The sequence below is a fragment of the Coprinopsis cinerea genome, assembly GCF_000182895.1.
Source record: "Coprinopsis cinerea okayama7#130 chromosome 9 map unlocalized cont3.9, whole genome shotgun sequence".
NCBI lineage: Eukaryota > Fungi > Basidiomycota > Agaricomycetes > Agaricales > Psathyrellaceae > Coprinopsis > Coprinopsis cinerea.
The window spans coordinates 1,905,286-1,923,736 of record NW_003307536.1 but is presented as its reverse complement, the minus strand read 5'-3'; the positions used below and the strand labels follow the sequence as shown (position 1 = coordinate 1,923,736).

The following is an 18,451-nucleotide window of genomic DNA, read 5'->3' as shown; positions in this document are numbered from 1 at the left end:
TGGGAATCCTCGCTATAGTTAGTCGGAATTGGCCAGCAGTCTCCCATCGTTAAGCTGTGGCAAGTACCTGATCCCATGGGTGGGTAAAGATCTGGCCTCGGGGAAGCTCTTCTCGTCGACGAGTTTGGAGAACAGCACCCCCCAGATGGACTAGAGATCTGGGTCCTATCCCCACTCCGCCGATGCCATCGCAAAGTCAAAATGTCTGGGAAGACCGTCTCGGCTGTGTCATCGAATGGTGGATAATGCTAATGGTCGTAGAAGACGCCAACGAGAGTTGCCTCGGCAGCACCTGCCAGAAACAATACAAGGATAGAAAAACGAGGTGACCTGTGTGATTCGTTTGGTGATTAGGGCAAGGGTGGCTTGATAACAAGCTGTCAGACGATCGCAGATGGGCAATTGGTCAACCAGCTTACTGACCTTCAATTCAGAAGGCGTACACGAGGCATGGTTGCGCGTCTGGTGAAACCACTTTCATCAATTTCGGATGATGTTCGTGACCCGTGAAGAACGCGTCGCGTTATTTTAGCCTACCTGTGAGACAGGTTATGCATTCAATGGTGGTTCTGGACCTCCTGAAGACGTCCAGTTAGTTACGCGCCCATAGGTGGTATGTAAATACACACCTCGTTTGCCGGCAACTGATGGTTACTGCTCCAATGGGCCAGATCCCTGAGATCTACAGCAAACTGCAGTTGAACCAACCGAACCCTGTCTTCCTTTTCCTTTGTCTTCCCAAACCAGGCCACGCGACCAAAACGTGAGCGAGTCGAGAAAAAAAAAACAGTCCATGCCAAAGTACCGATTAGAAACGTGGCGCTGCGTTGATCAGGGAAAAGCAATTCATCTCCGAGTGTGGCACACAAAGCCTATCCATACCATGCGAACAAAGGCCAGAGTGAAGGGCGCGGGAGATTGGAAGTCGAAAACAAGTGGGTCCTTTCAACTCCACACCACGGAGATTGGATGGTGTGATAGTGATGAGAAGTTTCCCATTGACCGTGGCACGCTGTGGCCCTAAGTTAATTCGTGGTAGGAGCCCCCGCACGCCCTCTGTGGATATGAAAGAGACACAGGAAGGCTCAGGAAGGGCAGATGCTAGAGCCTTCCGATATACGAATCGTTACCTTGGAACTGTAAAATGAAAGGTCTTCGTTGATCAGTTCAAGGGCTATTAGTACGATTTGAAATTCGAGTGTTTGCATACCTGTACAGACATGAAGTGCTGGAGAAAAAAAAAATGCAGGTACGAACGCTCGGCAGGCATCGTACTTTTGAAACTGATCTTACCAAGTTCAACGCACGACGAACCGCCGAACAAAACACCACGCTCCCCATCTTGCCTTTCTCCTGCCGGATGATAGGTATGCAAATCCTGGGATCAATATCGACCATCGTCCACCTTGGCTTGTAGCAACACCGAGGGTACCTGGATACTCGGTCAACGTTCCGGGTGGAAGAGACCATCAAGGGTGATTGCAAAGGACCTTCAGACTGGTCTTTGTCTTGGCTTGCGTGCACGAGATTTTTTGACAGACAAGGCGGCGATGCAATTCCGTCACTGCAGTGCAATGTCGGTGTGTCGGTGAGAGGGGATGATGCTCTGTTGGACATTGCACCCTTCATCTGGCATGTCATCTCTTCCCAAAGCTCTGCTACAGCAAATACAATGGCCCATGTAACTCCCGGACATAGTACTCATCGACGAACGGTTGTCGCTAAATTGAAACCCAGTGAACGTCAAAAAAACATGCCGAACGGCGAGGAGATTTTTGGAGTGTGTCTCACTTTGTTGTCCCGGTAACCATCCTCGGGAACAATATTACTCTCGGCGCGAAGGGTTGAACGACAAAGATATCCGACACGGTTCCAAGCCTTGGCCGGTCGACTCGAGGGCCCCGATTCATTGTCACTGGTTCAGACGGCTTTCTTTCACCTGCCAGCGTTGAATGGGGTCGACCTTGGCTAAGCTCCTCCTATCTGTGCCATCTTTGAACCTATACGTATGCATGGCAATATCGATTTCTTGTAACGAGTCTCCTTTTCATGAACTTCAAGTTGATTGTATCATTATCACGATTTCGGATGACAGTGGAGAGAGTGTGCGTACTGTATGAACTCAGCGTTATCACTGCTACTCCACCTGTCGTGTTTTCTCGACGAATCGCGACGGTTTGAGTGCGCGCGGTGTTCGAAAAAGCACGGATACAAAATCAGCTATGACATAATGGATCATGCGGGTCGGACTTGGGCGTTGGTTCGTTACAGACCTTTGATCTCAAACCAAACCATTCCACCGAAACAAACCGCATGCCAAAGGGCGAAATCTTCCCCGATCCCAATCTTGGAAAGATGCTGAAATATAAATTAGCTCCATACCTTTTGACCCTTCGTTCCCTGTGCCCAGCTTGACCCTCGCATTCCAATCAGGCCCTTCGTCCACATCCCATACCAAAAATTTCGTTGCTCACCACTTCGCCTTAACCAACGCTCACATCCATCCACAACAATGCCCGGCACTGTCATCTCCACTGCAACAAGGATCTGGGAGCTCAACGTCCACTGGACAATGTACAGCCAATGCGGAGTATGGGATCCCAAGGGAAAGGGAGTGGACATCTGGGAGTGCATTCGAGATCGTGAGTATAGGTCCTTGTCGTTCCCTACGCTCTGGGCTCACCGGCAAACGTACCCTTGCATAGATGACTCGACTCCCGGAACCCAGGTTAGTAGTCATCTTGACCCGTCCGCCCGCTCCCGCAGTCGCTGATGTGATATTCATCTCTCCTTTCAGCCACCAAATGCACTCTATTGGCGATATGTTGCCAGGAGATAGTACGATGCACGCGCCGTCCCCCGCTCAGTGCGCGCTGTGCACTGCGGGGCGAGAATCAAAATTCCTTGGAACGCGCCAGGACACCCCACCATGTCACATGCGACCACCATCCCAATCCTGGTGACGAAGACAAATTGCTTCAGTTGCCCGACGACGACGGCTCGTCGCAACCCACCACTCACCGAATGGAACACTACACGCACCCGTCGAAACCTATCATATCGAACACTTCTCTAATCGACCGACACTTGCTTCTATACCATCCACCAGCGCTTCAGTCGACTTCACCTGGCACAGTCTCCGGCATTCGTTTCTTCACCGTTGGCAGCTGCGCTGTCGTTTTTGGGCCTTTTGTATTCGTTTTCCGGGTTGGACACAAGGGGGCTTCATGGCGCTTTCCGATACACAAGCGGCCATTCAGAACATTTCTCCTTCTAAATTAGTCGCAATTTCATGATCGATTATTTTTTTCTTTCTTCAATCGTCTTGGTTTCATGGTGTCGCACCCTTCGCCTTCTGTTTCGTTGCATGACCAGAGGAACATTCATAGCGCACCTATAGCATATTAGTTTTCTTTTATTCTCTTTAGGGTTTCTCGGATAGCAAGCAATACACTCAATGTACCCATACCTTTCCATAATTTCATACATCTCTCGCGACGAGCTTGCTCCTTGAGTTGTGTTTGTAAAGTTGTCGCAAACCGGAATCGACGGCGCTGTTACTATGACATCATTCTACGTCATGCATCAAAAAACATATCCGGCCCCTGTCAAGTGAAGGTCAACAGAGAGAACTCACCCCGAAGAGGGCTACAGCGAGAAGCGTACCAGTCCGAATCAAGCTCATACGAGCACTACCATGGGATCACATCGCGCTTCCCATCGACGATTAGCCGACGATGGGAAGAACGAGCGTAAGATGAGCTCAGGAGGCAGACAATTGGCTTCAGGCCTGAATTGCATATTTGTGGAGGCAACGGCGCGAGCGCTCAGCTGGTTTGCTTGGGGGAGTATGAAACTGTTGCTTGGAGTCTAAAACGGTTCTTCCGCCGGTACGAGGCATCACACAAGTCCTATGATGTGAAGAAGTTCCAAAAGAAGTCAGTTAAACGATGTCAAGGGTGTTGCCATCCCGCCTTCACCTTCCGTAACGGTACCTTCATATGTCAGTTTCTGGTTTGCGTGGTCAGTTCATCACCACAACGGGTACGACGAACGGAAGTACTCAGTGGGCGCCCTGTCCCCGCATGCCGAACTGTGTCACACAACTGACAAGCTGGGGGAAGTTGGGCATTTGAACCCCAATTTCTTTTACATTGTGCTGCGCACTTGAGACTAGCTCATTCAAGGCAAGTAAACTGGTTGATCAATCCCGTTTGTTAGACGTTCACCAGGTTTCATCACTTTGCCTTCCAATTATGCGGCAGTCGCATCATTCAGCGAAAACGTCGATCCTTCTTTAGGGACAATAGTTAAACGAAATCAGATTGATACGACGCGTGAACCTACCATGACGTCGTCTTCCAACGCTTACGTCGAGGGTGGGTCCCCAAACCAGAGTTTTACAAGGGTAGCCGACTAGTCCATCCATTTTGGTGCGGCACTATAACTCCCAGAGAGAAGCTGGCTTCTGGTATTCCATTGAATCGTAACTGCCATTCTTTAGTCATCGGGTGAGCCGTGATATCAAAGGACGCCGAAGGTAAGAGCTTCCCTTCGTTTCAAGAGCAAATAGAATTCGGTACCGGGAGATTGGAGGAAGACGCATTGCCTCTCTCTGCTGATGGCCTTGGTACACTCTTTTGGTGTTGCGTTAATGTAGGAACTTTATCTGCGGTGGTTATAAAATGCGGAGTCAAATCTGGGACAAGATAAGCTTGGTATTCGTATACAGAGAAATACTTACTCGGTACACTTGTCGGTGGCGTTGCTACATCCCGTCGCAATGAACCATTAACAGGTTCTTCCAGGAAGTAAATGGTTGTCACAAATAACCGCCGGCGGTCGTTGGACATGATGACAGCCTGAGGTTTGGGCGATTGTGACACCTGAACATCGCCACTCTTCGCGGAACGTGAATGTCCTCGTGTAACAAGAAAGGTTATACAGACAGACACTCACCGTGATTTCAAACCAGCTCAGTTTGGGCTTTAGGGTAGTCCCAATCCTCCCTTGGCGAGCTTCGGGCTCAAATGCACTTTTATGAGCCCGCCGTTCGCAATTTCAACAACGAAGTCCTTGCGCATACATACAAAGAATGACAATTCTGCTGAGAGCGTTCTTCACGAGATTGTTGAGGGATGAGTGATTGCTTTCTAATAGAGCTGATGCCTGGCGGCAGTGAACATGGACGTACACGACAGAAAGGGAGAAGGGACGCTGCCCAGCGCGAAGCACAACAGATATCAATTTTGTTTGGCAACCAAATAACGCGATGGTATATAAGTCAAAAAAAATGTGAAATACATCCATTCCTTCCTTTTCCTTTCCTCTGCCTCTTCGCATCCACCATTATCTTTCCCAAATTCAAGTCTCAAGGAAATCTCGCTTAGGCGCTTGCTTATTTCCCGGAACGCTTCCAGTAGATCATCAAATGTTTATCATTTTTCGCGATTCTGGTTTGAGATTGGTATGAGCATGTACCATATGGACTCGGATCCAAATTTCTTACTTCTATTTCCCGTCTTCTACTGACCAGGGAGGAGGGTCTCTCATTGCAAGTCCCAGCGCGGTAGCATTCGTGATTGATGAGATCATGTGATCGCTCTTGCGTCTCACGTGGAAGACTAAGTACGGCCCGGTAACGCCGCTCGAGCAATTTCTTCATCTTGAACCGCGACGAGCGCGAGCCTTTTGGCCGTTTCGACTCCTTTTTGACTCAAGTTCGAATCCAAAGGAAGATGAGAAGATGAAAGCAAATTACAAGGTGCGATTCACAATGCTGAAAAGTCTTCAGGGCCCTCATTTTATGTCAGTTTTCAAACATCTGCGGCACAGTCTACCGCCAAGGAAATATCGTCTTCTCTGCCGATGGAAATACGCTCTACAGTCCTGTGGGCAATCGGGTTTCTGTGTTTGACCTTGTCAAGTGCGTCCCATAGCATTGTATATCGTTGGAAATCACTGATCTCGTTTCTAGTAACAAGTCCTTCACATTCCCGTTCGAGAATAGGAAGAACATCACGACTATCGCCCTGAGTCCGGACGGCAATGTGCTTATCTCGGTGGACGAAGGTGCGTCCTCAGACGCCTTATTTGAACATCAATGAACTGTATATTGAAGATCCTCCCCAGACGGGCGTGCACTTTTGGTCAACGCAAGGCGAGGCGTTGTAATGCATCATTTCAACTTCCATAAAACCGTGAAGGATATCAAGTTCTCTCCGGATGGAAAGTACGTCGCTCAGTATATACAAAGGGTTTATCTGACCAAGAGAAACAGATACATCGCCGTGACCCATGGTCCTCATGTCCAGGTCTGGTGTACACCAAACCACCTGGTTCGCGAATTCGCTCCATTCAACCTACACCGGACATACACTGGACATCACGACGAAGTTTTGAGCATATCTTGGTCGCCTGACTCGAGGTGCGTTCGTGTCGCTTGCTAAGCGTTGTATACCAATCCTTCCTCAGATGTTTCATTACCACCTCGCGAGATATGACTGCGCGTCTCTTCACGCTGAATCCATTGGATGGATTCCGACCGAAGACCTTCGCTGGACATCGAGACGCTGTTCAATCTGCTTATTTCTCCGCCAACGGCGACACTGTGCGTCTTATCTTCTGTCCAAGATGCGCATTCAACTTACACTGTCCTTTTAGATCTATACCGTTAGCAAGGATGGCGCCGTGTTCACTTGGAAAGCCAAGGACGAAGATGGGTCGGACTCGGATGAGCCCATGGCTTCGACGTCGACAGAAATATACGGACGGATAGCCAATACCCGTTGGGGCATTCAGAAGAGGAATTACTTCAACCAAGCCAATACGAAAGTCGTCTGCTCTACTTTCCACCCTGCCTCAAACCTTCTCGTCGTTGGCTTCACCTCTGGAATCTTCGGCATCTGGGAACTACCGGAATTTACGAGCATCCACACTCTCAGTATATCGCAAGAGAAGATTTCATCGGTCGCGATCAACGCCTCAGGAGAATGGCTCGCCTTCGGTGCCCGGAAACTGGGCCAACTGCTCGTGTGGGAATGGCAATCCGAATCCTACGTGCTGAAACAACAAGGGCACTTCTTCGACATGAATACTCTCGATTACGCCCCAGATGGCCAGACGATCGCCACGGGTGGAGATGACGGCAAAGTTAAACTCTGGTCATCTTTTTCCGGATTCTGCTTCGTGACGTTCACGGAACACACCGCCCCGGTATCGACAGTCAGCTTCGCAAAACAAGGCAGCGTCCTGTTCACAGCATCGCTTGACGGTACTGTCAGAGCCTACGACCTCATCCGATATCGCAATTTCCGAGTGTTCACATCTCCCAGACCTGTCCAGTTCTCGTGCCTCGCGGTAGACCCTTCGGGCGAAGTCGTCGCCGCTGGCTCCACCGATTCATTCGAAGTATTCCTGTGGTCGGTACAAACAGGGAAGCTCCTTGACATCCTCACAGGACACGAAGGCCCGATCAGCTCTCTCGCATTCTCCCCCGCTGGTGACAACCAGTTGGCGAGTGGATCATGGGACAAGACGGTCCGCATCTGGAGTGTGTTTGGGCGCTCCCGTGCTGTCGAACCATTCAATTTGTCGGGAGATGTCCTTGCTGTCGCATTCCGACCGGATGGGAACGAACTGGCTGTCTCTACCCTGGATGGGCAGATCACGTTCTTCGATGTCCGTGACGGAAAACAAACCAATGTCATCGAGGGGAGGAAGGACGTTTCAGGAGGACGTAAAGCTGACGACAGGGTCTCAGCTGCCAACAGTTCGTCTGGAAAATCCTACAACAGCCTTGCTTACACCGCCGACGGACGATGTCTGCTCGCCGGTGGTAATAGCAAGTATGTCGTTCTGTATGACGTACGGGAGGGAGAAGGTCTTATGCTCAAGAAGTTCCAAATTTCACAAAATCTTTCGCTGGACGGAACGGAAGAATTCCTCGACAGCCGCAAGGTCAACGAAGTAGGAATCAACACCGATTTGATTGATGACGGAGACGAGAGTGATCTCGAAGACAGGCTCGACACCACTTTGCCTGGAGCCCGGAGAGGAGCAGGTGACATGTCGGTTCGGAAATACCGTCAAGAAGCTCGGACAAAGTGTATACGATTCTCGCCGACGGGAAGGGCGTGGGCGGCAGCATCGACAGAAGGCCTGCTCATCTATTCTCTCGACGAAGCTGTGACCTTCGACCCCTTCGACCTCTCGATAGATCTCACCCCACAAGCGGTGCTCGAAGTCTTGTCGCAACGCGAATACCTCAAAGCCCTCGTGATGGCCTTCCGACTGAACGAGAAGCCGCTGATTCAACGTGTATACGAAAGCATCCCCCCAGCTGATATTCGACTCTTATCACGCCAACTGCCACTCGTATACGTCCCGAATCTGCTCAGGTTCGTCGCCGAACACCTGGAGAAGAGCCCGCATTTGGAGTTTGATCTGATTTGGAGTAAAACCTTGCTCATGCTCCACGGGCGGTACCTCAAGGAACGCTCGGGCGAGTATGCGAGCGTGTTCCGGGTGTTGCAAAAAGGGTTGTCGGATTCCGAACAGTCCATTTCACGGATGTGAGTGCATTGCTGTCTATTTGAGTTATCCTGACTCTTCGCTGACATTTCTTCTCCTGCGACAGATGTGACGAGAACACCTCTCTTCTCTCGTATCTCGTGGATCAAACCAAAATTCGACAACAAAAAGACGTCGAAATGTCGTCATCGTAGTGGATGATTGTACAGTACTCTTATTGACATTGCTGATTACTTTGGCATGACTTCTACTTCAGACTCGAGGGTGAATCTTGGTTTCCCTTGGTTCGCAACGTTTCCGTTTTCACTACGAACGGCGGTTAAATTGATTATCGCGCCCGTAGAGAGACAGGAAGCGGCCCACCTTGCCCCTGGTCAACATTGGTCTGGACTCCCGCCGGCACTGCAGGTTGCTTCCCGGATGCTGTCGATGTTGGATGTTGCCTATGAGACGCTGGAGGGTAACCAGGAACGCAGGAGAGAGCACGCACATTGTTTATTGGAGGAGCCAACAAACCACCACACCCCCACGAGGAACGTGGCTGCTGCTGCTCCCCATAACTAAGAGACAAGATGTCTTCCAGTGAGCGGGTATTTCTAGGTATTCATGTGGGCCCTTTGAGAGGGCGGAAGACGACGCACCACTGGGTTGCCGTCAGCTTTGTATGGGTTGCCATTGAGACCTGAGCCGCCGCTCATTTTTGCATTTCGGCGTACGATCGAGGCGAACATGGTTCGGCTTTCGCGCGACTTGGGTTGGGGGAAATGCTCTGGAAAATGGGGGATCGCAAAAGTTGGTGAGCCGGCTGGAGGTTCGATTGCTTATGTAGGGAGGTTGCGCTAAGGCGCCCGCGTGATGTCATGGATGATCTCGCGAGCAGCGAGAGGGAGCTTCGAGTTGGGAAGTGGGAGAGTCGGTGGCTCCAATGGTCTGGTAGTTGGCTCGACCGAGGGAGAAATTCCAGAGCGTTATTCCATAGTAGACACTGCAATCGGGCCTATTGTAGGAAGCCCCGACATATGCTTACAGACGTCCCTGAGGGCTCTTGGAAATTCCGAGTCGGATTTAGACGCTTATTAGATGGTTGTCGAAGATGCAATGTTTCTACTGCTACAAGTTCAAGGAAATACTACTCTACACGTATTGAATAGACCTCATGCGATGATTCATGTCCACAGATTTACTACATTCTTGAAGGCGAGTTCTCGTTGCCTTTGGTGCGACTGGTCTCTGTGGGGGCTACAGTAACTTCCCTCGTCAGCCTCTCTGGCATTCATTCAAACCGAAGTAAAAGATACGCACCGTGTCCCCTCTGCATTTCCTCTCTAGCATGCTTTGGTATATCCTCGTGACGATTTGTCCCTGTAGGATGCAAATGTTAAGGCCGCTTTAGAGTTAGGCATTGCACTACGCACATATTTTCGCACCATAAAAGGTACTGTACACCGTCACGCCCACCAACAAAGCTGCAGCACCTGCTTTCTGGTATCGACAGTCACAGTTTGAGCATCGAAGGCGTGCAGTAACAGGGCGAGCTGACGCACCACTGTGCTATTACTAGCTTTCTTGTTCAATGTACTCGCCGTCTTGCTGAAATGCGCATTTCTACGGGCCATTGTCGCAAACATGATGAATCAGACACTTGAAAAGAAGGTGACGCTGAGTATATCGTAGAAGGAGAAAGCAAAATGACGAGGAGGACGATCTAATTATATGTCAGTGGGGGTGGTCTTGGCGAGCATTTGTGTTCACAGGGTTCTGATGTCATTTTTGGGTCATTTCGCAAGGAACTAGGCGAACTCCGCAGAAGGAGGTTTGGTTCGTCGTCCTTCAATTTCGACGAGCTCGAGCTCCAGTTCGTTTCCTTTGCGTATGTTACGTGAAACGTTGCGCATTTCAGGGGGTTGAACTTAGTAACTCCCCGCCTGTGATCATGTGGATGACCCAGAAGTGCTTCCAGGAGGGAGTACCCCATCCGACATGCGCGACTTAATGAAGGGGAAGAAGCAGACATTCGTATTCCGACAACGTAGGTAAGGTTAGGTTAATGGCTAAAACTACAATCAATGTCCAGACTAGAACTTTATGCTCAGAATGTTCCTTCCGAGTTCAACGTTTACGAGGGCTTTTGTTGCGAAGGTGAAGCTGTTTGGACGTGCCGATTGAACCGTGAACCGCGCCGTAGGAGCCCGTACAATGTTCACTGCGTACCTTGTTTCTTGGTATCGTAGTTCATGTAGTAGTACACCCCCAAGAGTGCAGCAGCGCCCGCTGCTCCTATGATCTAAGAACAAATCAGGTCAGCCAGGGGTAGGGTAATAGATAGCTCGTTCGAAACGGCATACGATGTTGTTGTTGTTGGCCCCCTTCTTTGGCCCATTGTTCAGGTTGTTGCCTCCAGCGCTGACAGTTCGTCGGATGAGGGTTGAAAACATGGTAGTAGCGAGTCGTCGTGGTCTGGAGACGTGCAAGGTGAAGGTACTCCCAGAGGACTTGAACACCGTGAGAGGCCGTCGTTCTGGACAACGCTATATATGCATCGTGAAGGGTTGTTACTAAAGAGCTGATGTCATGAGACAGGCCGAGGCTATCTGAAGACGAGAATGGGGACCCTTCGCGAAGTCGATTCCTGGGATCATGGGGTCCACGGCCGGGGCTTGAGGGTAGATCTCTAATCGACGAAGCTCACTTCGACACGATCCTCTATTCCAAGGTAAAGCTGTACGCTCGCGGCAGTGGGAAACGTTAAGGGAGTCAAAGTGAACCAATGGTTTGTCAAAGTAGTGTTACAAAGTGCAGTATATTACACGAAGATGAAGCCAAAAGGATTGGAAAGTTCATCACAAGGATCCAAAGTTAGAAGTGAAATCAATAAGGCGTAAAGTTGGCCAACATGAGACCTTCAGCGTCGTTCTCAGCTGGTACACCGCGACTGGTCAGCGTATGACCGTACGACGTTAAACTGTGTCCCAAGAAAGAGCGGCACCTTCAGTAGATCTGCTCGACGCTTGAAAGGAAGAGGGTCTTTACTCCAAGTGAGCTTTCTCTGGATTTTGACCGTTAGGGGTTGATTCTAACGCGCATTATAATAGCATAAACGTACTGGTTTCACGACGCCCCTCTGCGACCCATCCCCAATAATAAGCGAGGCCAGTCGCGACTGTCAAGGCCCCAAAAGTCATAAACTACGGTGCATGAAGGGGTCAGAAGACAGGGGTCTATGTTGCGCGATTCGACGAACCATAGTTGCAGAGTCGGATCTTGGCTTGAATCCAGGCATAGGCTTAGTACGGCCCCAAAGTTCCTGGATGGGAGTGTTACGGGCGATTCTGGACGGGATCATCGTGACTGAAGGTTTAGCAAAAGCAGAAAGGAGATGAGCGTTGCTGAGGTTGAACGTTGAACAGTAGCAGTGATAAAGATAGGCGCAGTGGATAGTTGGGACATCCTTCCTGGCTTATATGACATGTCTCAAAAGAAGCCGCACTCGCACTCCAATCCACCTCCATACTACCATGTCTATGTTTGGATCGCCCATCCCCACACCCAACTCAATCTTGATATCATGTCTCTCTCCCATTCAATGGAGAGTCAATGCGGAACTTCCCGCATCTGACAGGGTTCTGGGGCCGTTCGATGGGCGGAGACGCTGCGCAGGACCTCAGACACGATCATAAATGGCAGGTATGCATCCTATTTAGGAACGTTAATGCCCCGAACTTCGGATCCTGTTACGTCGGTGGCATACGAAGGAAGAAAGATACAGAGCAGAGGGTGATGGTATGTTTGTGCAAGGTCAAGTACACGGTAAAGCAAGCTTTAGTCCGGAATTTAATTAGAAGCAGAACCTTTCTTTTTCTGTTGCTTTTTCGGCTTCTTGGCTACCCTGACTTCTTCTCTGGCCTGTACCTGCTTCACGCCAATCATCGCCGGGTTAACTAAAGGAAGAAAGAAAATCAGTAAGCGACAAAGCGCGGTTGGACTGTGGCTTACTAGTTCCAGCGAGCAGGTCGTCAACGACGGGTCGGCTTCCAGCGGTGATGTATTTGGCCGAGATACCACGCGCGACTAGCGGTTGTGCGAGCATTTGCTTGAGCTCAGCTTTCAAACTGGCGAGTTTGGCGTTATGTGCTTTTTGCTGTTGCTTCGTCGATGCCGAATCTTCTTCATCACTGAGAAGTAAAGCATAAGTTTTCTCCTCCAGGTGAAGAGCGGCAAAAGCAACCCCACCTAAAGAAATCCGAATCCAAATCGACTTCCAAAGCATCTGCAGCTTCCTTCACCCAATTCTTTTCAAACTTGCCCTTCTTCACACGATGTTGCATCCCCTCGATCTCCTTTGCAAGCTTCACCCTCTCCTTCAGCCGATCCAGCAAACTCAACTCCAGATCCAATTCGGGTATCTCTGCCTCGTCTCTTCCTAGGCTGTTCATGAGGGCTTTGACGATCCGGCGCTCGTCGGGCGCGCACATGAGCATGCTGAAGCCTTCGCGGGAGGCACGGGCGGTACGGCCGTTACGGTGGATGTAGGTGTCGGCGGTACGAGGAATCTGGAAATGGATAACGTGGTCGACGGAGGGGATGTCGAGACCGCGGGCTGCAACGTCTGTCGCCAGAAGGACGGAGTTGGGGATGGATTTGAAGCTGTAATATCAGTCAGCCACTGTGAGTAGTAGAAATCGATGAGGAGGGCGTACCGATCCAGGTTCTTCAGCCGCTGCCTCTGCTCCATCTGCGAATGCAGTGGGAATGCTTTGACATTAAGCAGTTCGAGCAGTGGGTTGAGGCGACGGATGCCATCGATTGACGATAGGAAGACAAGAGTACGACCAGGATGGCGGAGGAGGAAGTAGAATAGATACACGTCCTTATCGGCAGTCAAGCAGTTGACCCTCCCTTCTTGCAGCGTTGAGACAACACCGCCCTTGGGGCTGAGGTCAATAACCTCTGGTTCAGGATCTCGGAAATCGAGTCTGAGGAGGAGGTCATCTGGGAATCCAAACTACATGAGTACACTTCGACGCGACGGCATCAAGTGTTCCACCAACCTAATGTTGAAGAAGGCTCGCGCTTTTTCTTTTTCGAGAACCCGCTTGATCGCTTTCGTCGTTTGAGATTGCGTTGGAGGTCTTTGCTCAGCGTAGCCGAGAAGACGAATGTCTGCAGGTCAGTTCCCTTCTGGGCGGACGAGGGCTTGTCGTCTGCCTTATCATCCATGTTGGTATCCTCGTCTTCCGATTTCTCGTTGTCGATGCCAGGAATTTCATCCTCGCTGAGAGACCCATTAGGTTTTCCAGACTAGATGATAAGGTACACTCTTACCTCGACTCGCGTAAGGTCAATCGTAAGATATTATCCAATTCAGCGAAATGGCCTGTCTCAATCATTCTGTCTGCTTCGTCGAGGACCAGGAACCGAAGGTTTCTGATCTCATTGGCGAGGTTATCGTCCTGGCAAAAATCAGCGCTACGTCCATAAACCACGCGACGGGAATCACCTACCGTGCTAACAATGTCCCAAAGTCGACCAGGTGTGGCGATCAACACGTCTACACCACGATCCAATACCCGCTTTTGCTTTTGCGCAGACATTCCCCCGACGATAGCCGCTACACTGACATGGGGAGGAGGTTTCACCGCCTGTTTCTTTTCGTCCCCTTCATCTTCTTGAGGTTCTATCGCCCTTAGGGTATCGGTAAGATGTTGAGAGACTTGAAGAGCCAGTTCACGGGTAGGGGCGAGGATAAGGGCGCGAAGGGGTCGTCGACGCTTGGAGGAAGGTCGTTTTTGGTTGAGAAGGGTGTGGAGGATCGGTAGACCGTATGCGAGTGTTTTGCCAGAGCCCTGTAGAGAACAATACGTCAGGATGACAGGGAATAAGAAACTCAGGCTAAACACAGACAGTCTGCGCCACTCCGACGACATCTCGTCCCTGCAAAGCGAGAGGGATGGCTTCCTTCTGGATTTCGGTTGGTTTTGAAAAGTTTCTGGCGTGTATTGAACGCGTCAGTCTTGGGTGAAGGCCAAGAGGGTGCCATTCCGGCAACAGCGTTTCTGCTACGTTGTAAGCTTAGTCTCGAAACAATCCCTTGATAAATGAGAGCTCGTACAGTCGAAGGGTTCTTTCTCTGGTTCTGAATCCGCGGATTCGTCGCTATCTTCGTCTGGAGATTCTTGGTTCTCTGGCTCTTCATTATTCGAAGGTTTTTTTGGGGATGGATCATCCGTATACTGTAGAGATAATCAGAATTTAGCCTCGTAAGACTAAAGACGAATACGCACTTTAAATTTTGCGACCTTTCCCGTTTCCGTTTCCTCGTAGTAAACCTCGACTCCTTCGACTTCCTCTAGCTCTAGGATTCCATCATCACCGCCGAGACCAGTTTCTAAGGGTCTGGAAACTGTTTTCCAAGGCAACTCGTCGAGGCGAACAGTCCGTTTGTTAGCGCCGTCTACTTTGGCCTTTTTCCGAGACGAGAATGAGGACGCTGATTTAAGCTTTCTTTTTAGAGCTAGCCTTTTTGTTGTTGAGGACATGGATTGAGTGAACGATGTCGGGGACTGGTTGTTGTTGACGTCCTCGTCGTTGTCGTTGTCGATGAGCAAGTGCAGAACTAGACTCGTAGATGCCGATGCAGGAGGGTGCCGAACACGGCCATCAGTCTATTCCCACGTACTGCCCCTATGAGTTGACCAGTTTGTCCCAGGTTCGTCCAGGTTCGTTCCTTTCTTCTACACTTCATCCACCAGTCTCTACACTTAGCACGGTCAGACATGACTAGGAAGATCAGAACACAAAATGAGGAAGCAATAGTGAAGATCCATTCATTACCGACCGTTTTTTTTTTTTTTTTTTTTCGAAAACAATTCACCAATCATACCAACTTCTACCATCGCCTCGAGACGACCCAGATAAAAAACAGGATATGAAGTTCCCCGTGTCCAGCGCACTTTGGTGCTCGAGTCCTCGTACAACTATTTCTCTTCTAGGGCTCCATTCTGGTGACCAAAGGAAGCCAAATCATTCTTGATGGCCGAGGACGCTAAATTGACAGTCGAAAGGTGTCCGTCGTGGGTCACGGCAATCCCCATTGACAGTGCTGCGCAAAGCATGTAGGATGCCAGCAAATCTCAATCGACGACGTTTTTCTCCTAGCCATTTCCTACCTCCACCTCGAACGCGAAGTCCCAGCAGTACGTAGCTACTCGCGTTGCCTTCGCCATATGTTGTTGCTGACGGTGACGATGAAAAGCTACTCAGGATGCTGTCTTGGCTAGAGGCCGCCTGTCAGGCCCTGGGGCTAGGATTTCATACGCTTGCGCCCGCAAAAGAGACCGCTGAAATCGAAAACCTTCCCCGATCCTTGCCTATTTTCCCTCCCGAGATCTGGAGGATCATACTGGGCTATGCCACTCGCCTCTGCGGTGCGCAATCAGTCGATCTCCCAAATCCTCTCTCAGGATCTTCAGAGGAAGATTACTGCCGAACAGACCCCGGGTTCTTTCAAGATCGAATGAACCTCAGCCAGGTCTGCTCGGTATTCCGCACACTCGTGCTTGACATGTCTTTCGAATACTTGGTCATTGAAACGGGCCATCAACTTGCCTATGTCGCCAAGTTGGTGGACATCCAGAAGCACCTTGGTGAAAAAATCCGGCGAATTGACCTCCAGATTACCGGAAAGTACAAGATGAAGCATTTCTTGGCCCTCATTCAGCATGCCCCAAATCTCTCTATCTTGATTAACCGGAATAATCTCAACAAAGGCAGCTTCGAGCAGGTTCCCAGCGACATGGTGAACGCATTGGTGAACCATGGCCGCAGTATCCAACGACTCGAATTTCAAAGCACAGCGGAATCTCCCGCCCTTGAGGACCTCCTCGATATCTCTCGACACCTACCTAAACTCGAAACCCTTCATCTCGTGAACATGCATTTCTTTCCTATGCGCGTCGAACTTCTGAGCGCTCTTCCTCTTCTCCAACTCACCAACCTCAAATCTCTTTCCCTAGGCCTGATCCCCATTCCATGTCCCGAAGACCGAGAAACCTATCCGGAAACTTGGGATCCACTCCTCGCAGTCCTCTGTTGCGACCCGACCACCCAGCTGCCCAACCTGACGCGTTTGGAAGTTGACATCTTCCCCACTGGCTTCACCCAATTCTTCACGTACCACGGCCACAAGCTACGTACGCTCCGCACCGCCATCTGTGCGCCCAGCCAGCCTCTACTCCCTGAAGGCCTCGAGGCATGCCCCAATCTCACTTCCCTTATAATCACGCCCTCACGCGAAGTCAGGATCAACCTGCCCAGCTCGCACCCTTCCATTCAGCGTATCTGTATCGTTCCTCCCTCGGACGAGCGTATCGATGTACCGTTGAAGTTGTTTCGAGCCGCTGCCATGGATCCTTTGAACAACCTCTTGAACGACCTGTTCGATAATTGCAAATTACCCAAGTTGGAGGAGGTCAGGATACGGAATACGGGGTTGTTCTCGGGGCTGGCGGTGCACAAGTCGTGGCTCTCTCCGTGGACCTTGAGGTGGGGGTTGAGGGGAGTCAGGTTTGTGGATAAAGCAGGTATGGGGTTCAAGGATTGTGTTTCTGGTGAGCGTCTCTTGATGGAGATCGGGGGACTGGGCTGACCTTGATTTGTCTACAGATGACGAGGCATTGCTAAATACCATCCGGTTGTGAGCGAACCCCATCGCCTCCTGTACATTCATTGGCTCGTGAGAGCACGCACATCATGTATCGAATTGGCAACTTGAATGCCGTTCAACCTTGCACATTTTCTAGACGTTCGCTCCGGAACTTATCATTTGTAGATTACAGTAGAACTCTTTGTACATAGCATATTTCATTGTCTGCTTTCTCAGTGTACACTTGAGCGTCAGCTGGGACACCGTCTGGACTAGTCCTCCATCCAACATCCCATGACTAAGGACTTCCGTTCGATGCGTGGGCATAGGGATGTAAGTATTGCAATGTATAGGATACGGGTGCTCATTCAGATTCTGTCTGGGTACATTTGACATAAAAAGTCGTACGCCGAACGAGCGGCCTTGTCTTTGGCTTCTTCCAAAGTCGTCCCAGAGCCCATACCGATGTTAATCAGCTCCCGCTGCTTCCCATTGCGGCTGGTCCTTGTAATGGATACCAGAGCCCAGAATCCCAGCCCGCTGGGGTCTGGCTCGACAAAGTGGCTCAACGTCTCTGGTCCAAAGAGCCCCCGGCACAGGGAGCTCAGCTGCGTCAAAATTGGCTGTTTCCTGAGGTATGAGTCCCTGCCACTGCGCGGCCGTCAGTATTCAAAGCAGAGAAGGTTAAATAAAGGCGCACCCCTGGCCACCGCGCCCACCAATACTGTCATCATGTCTTGAATGACCTCTATCGCTGGGGTTGTAATAGTCGTCATGAACCTCGGTGAAATTGGAATCGTGGACAAAGTCGCGAGCATGGTGAAGGTGGGCCATGGTGCGAGGGCAAGTGGAGATGGGAGTGCTCATCTTAGTGGACGTTAGCTTCCATATATAAAGTGCTGCGGCATGCTGCAGAGGCGTGTACATTGTACATCTTTGGCTTCTATACCTAGCGCCCGGCAACTCTCTTACTCAGGCTCCCCGAGCAGTAAAAAGGGAAGAAGTGAAAGGGAGTTGGACTGAAGGGTCTTCATTGACCATGCATAAGAAGCATGATGGACTCAAGAGAGAGCGTTACCTCTCGTGGTTCAGTGAAGACTTTTGAGGTGACCGTTGGATTGGTCGTGGCTCGTGTAGTTCGCGCATAGCCAATACATTGAAGGGTATACCTCTCTAGAGAACCTGGCCTTAGATCTTTCCCTATCTCAAGACTCCAACTCAACCTGTTAAACTACTTTTTGCCCCCCATCAGCCGATGTCAGCATGAGGCCGGGCCAG

At 50.4% G+C, this 18,451-nt stretch overlaps 9 protein-coding genes across 9 annotated transcripts; 3 read left to right on the top strand and 6 right to left on the bottom strand.

Moving 5' to 3' along the window:
• The first annotated feature begins 2,412 nt into the window (after positions 1–2,412).
• On the top strand, positions 2,413–3,497 carry CC1G_03598 (hypothetical protein). The gene is made up of 3 exons (XM_001832532.2): positions 2,413–2,642; positions 2,706–2,728; positions 2,798–3,497. Exons 1-3 carry the CDS (start codon positions 2,513–2,515, stop codon positions 2,837–2,839), a joined length of 195 nt encoding a protein of 64 aa, XP_001832584.1. The 5' UTR covers positions 2,413–2,512; the 3' UTR covers positions 2,840–3,497.
• A 1,027-nt stretch (positions 3,498–4,524) lies between these two features.
• On the bottom strand, positions 4,525–4,853 carry CC1G_03597 (hypothetical protein; the record flags this gene model as incomplete). Its single annotated transcript, XM_001832531.2, has 2 exons — positions 4,525–4,637; positions 4,745–4,853. The coding sequence occupies 2 exons, from the start codon at positions 4,851–4,853 to the stop codon at positions 4,525–4,527; spliced, it is 222 nt and encodes a 73-aa protein (XP_001832583.2).
• A 923-nt stretch (positions 4,854–5,776) lies between these two features.
• Positions 5,777–9,096, top strand: CC1G_03596 (WD repeat-containing protein; the record flags this gene model as incomplete). The annotated part of the gene is made up of 8 exons (XM_001832530.2): positions 5,777–5,808; positions 5,888–5,926; positions 5,978–6,072; positions 6,133–6,232; positions 6,281–6,427; positions 6,475–6,610; positions 6,664–8,573; positions 8,742–9,096. The coding sequence occupies 8 exons, from the start codon at positions 5,777–5,779 to the stop codon at positions 9,094–9,096; spliced, it is 2,814 nt and encodes a 937-aa protein (XP_001832582.2).
• A 619-nt stretch (positions 9,097–9,715) lies between these two features.
• On the bottom strand, positions 9,716–10,148 carry CC1G_03594 (hypothetical protein; the record flags this gene model as incomplete). Its single annotated transcript, XM_001832528.2, has 4 exons — positions 9,716–9,771; positions 9,835–9,894; positions 9,948–10,014; positions 10,077–10,148. The coding sequence occupies 4 exons, from the start codon at positions 10,146–10,148 to the stop codon at positions 9,716–9,718; spliced, it is 255 nt and encodes an 84-aa protein (XP_001832580.2).
• Positions 10,149–10,648: 500 nt separating this feature from the next.
• Positions 10,649–10,967, bottom strand: CC1G_03593 (hypothetical protein; the record flags this gene model as incomplete). Its single annotated transcript, XM_001832527.2, has 3 exons — positions 10,649–10,677; positions 10,744–10,816; positions 10,878–10,967. 3 exons carry the CDS (start codon positions 10,965–10,967, stop codon positions 10,649–10,651), a joined length of 192 nt encoding a protein of 63 aa, XP_001832579.2.
• Positions 10,968–11,400: 433 nt separating this feature from the next.
• CC1G_03592 (hypothetical protein) lies at positions 11,401–11,875 on the bottom strand (the record flags this gene model as incomplete). The annotated part of the gene is made up of 4 exons (XM_001832526.2): positions 11,401–11,494; positions 11,563–11,578; positions 11,636–11,717; positions 11,774–11,875. The coding sequence occupies 4 exons, from the start codon at positions 11,873–11,875 to the stop codon at positions 11,401–11,403; spliced, it is 294 nt and encodes a 97-aa protein (XP_001832578.2).
• A 488-nt stretch (positions 11,876–12,363) lies between these two features.
• CC1G_03591 (ATP-dependent RNA helicase MAK5) lies at positions 12,364–15,755 on the bottom strand (the record flags this gene model as incomplete). Its single annotated transcript, XM_001832525.2, has 12 exons — positions 12,364–12,470; positions 12,526–12,704; positions 12,763–13,176; positions 13,230–13,521; positions 13,581–13,804; positions 13,855–13,982; positions 14,034–14,375; positions 14,434–14,588; positions 14,642–14,762; positions 14,814–15,019; positions 15,209–15,263; positions 15,699–15,755. The coding sequence occupies 12 exons, from the start codon at positions 15,753–15,755 to the stop codon at positions 12,364–12,366; spliced, it is 2,280 nt and encodes a 759-aa protein (XP_001832577.2).
• Positions 15,756–15,793: 38 nt separating this feature from the next.
• CC1G_03590 (hypothetical protein) lies at positions 15,794–17,228 on the top strand (the record flags this gene model as incomplete). Its single annotated transcript, XM_001832524.2, has 2 exons — positions 15,794–17,138; positions 17,194–17,228. 2 exons carry the CDS (start codon positions 15,794–15,796, stop codon positions 17,226–17,228), a joined length of 1,380 nt encoding a protein of 459 aa, XP_001832576.2.
• A 313-nt stretch (positions 17,229–17,541) lies between these two features.
• On the bottom strand, positions 17,542–18,007 carry CC1G_03589 (hypothetical protein; the record flags this gene model as incomplete). Its single annotated transcript, XM_001832523.2, has 2 exons — positions 17,542–17,824; positions 17,874–18,007. The coding sequence occupies 2 exons, from the start codon at positions 18,005–18,007 to the stop codon at positions 17,542–17,544; spliced, it is 417 nt and encodes a 138-aa protein (XP_001832575.2).
• Between the last annotated feature and the right edge of the window lie 444 nt (positions 18,008–18,451).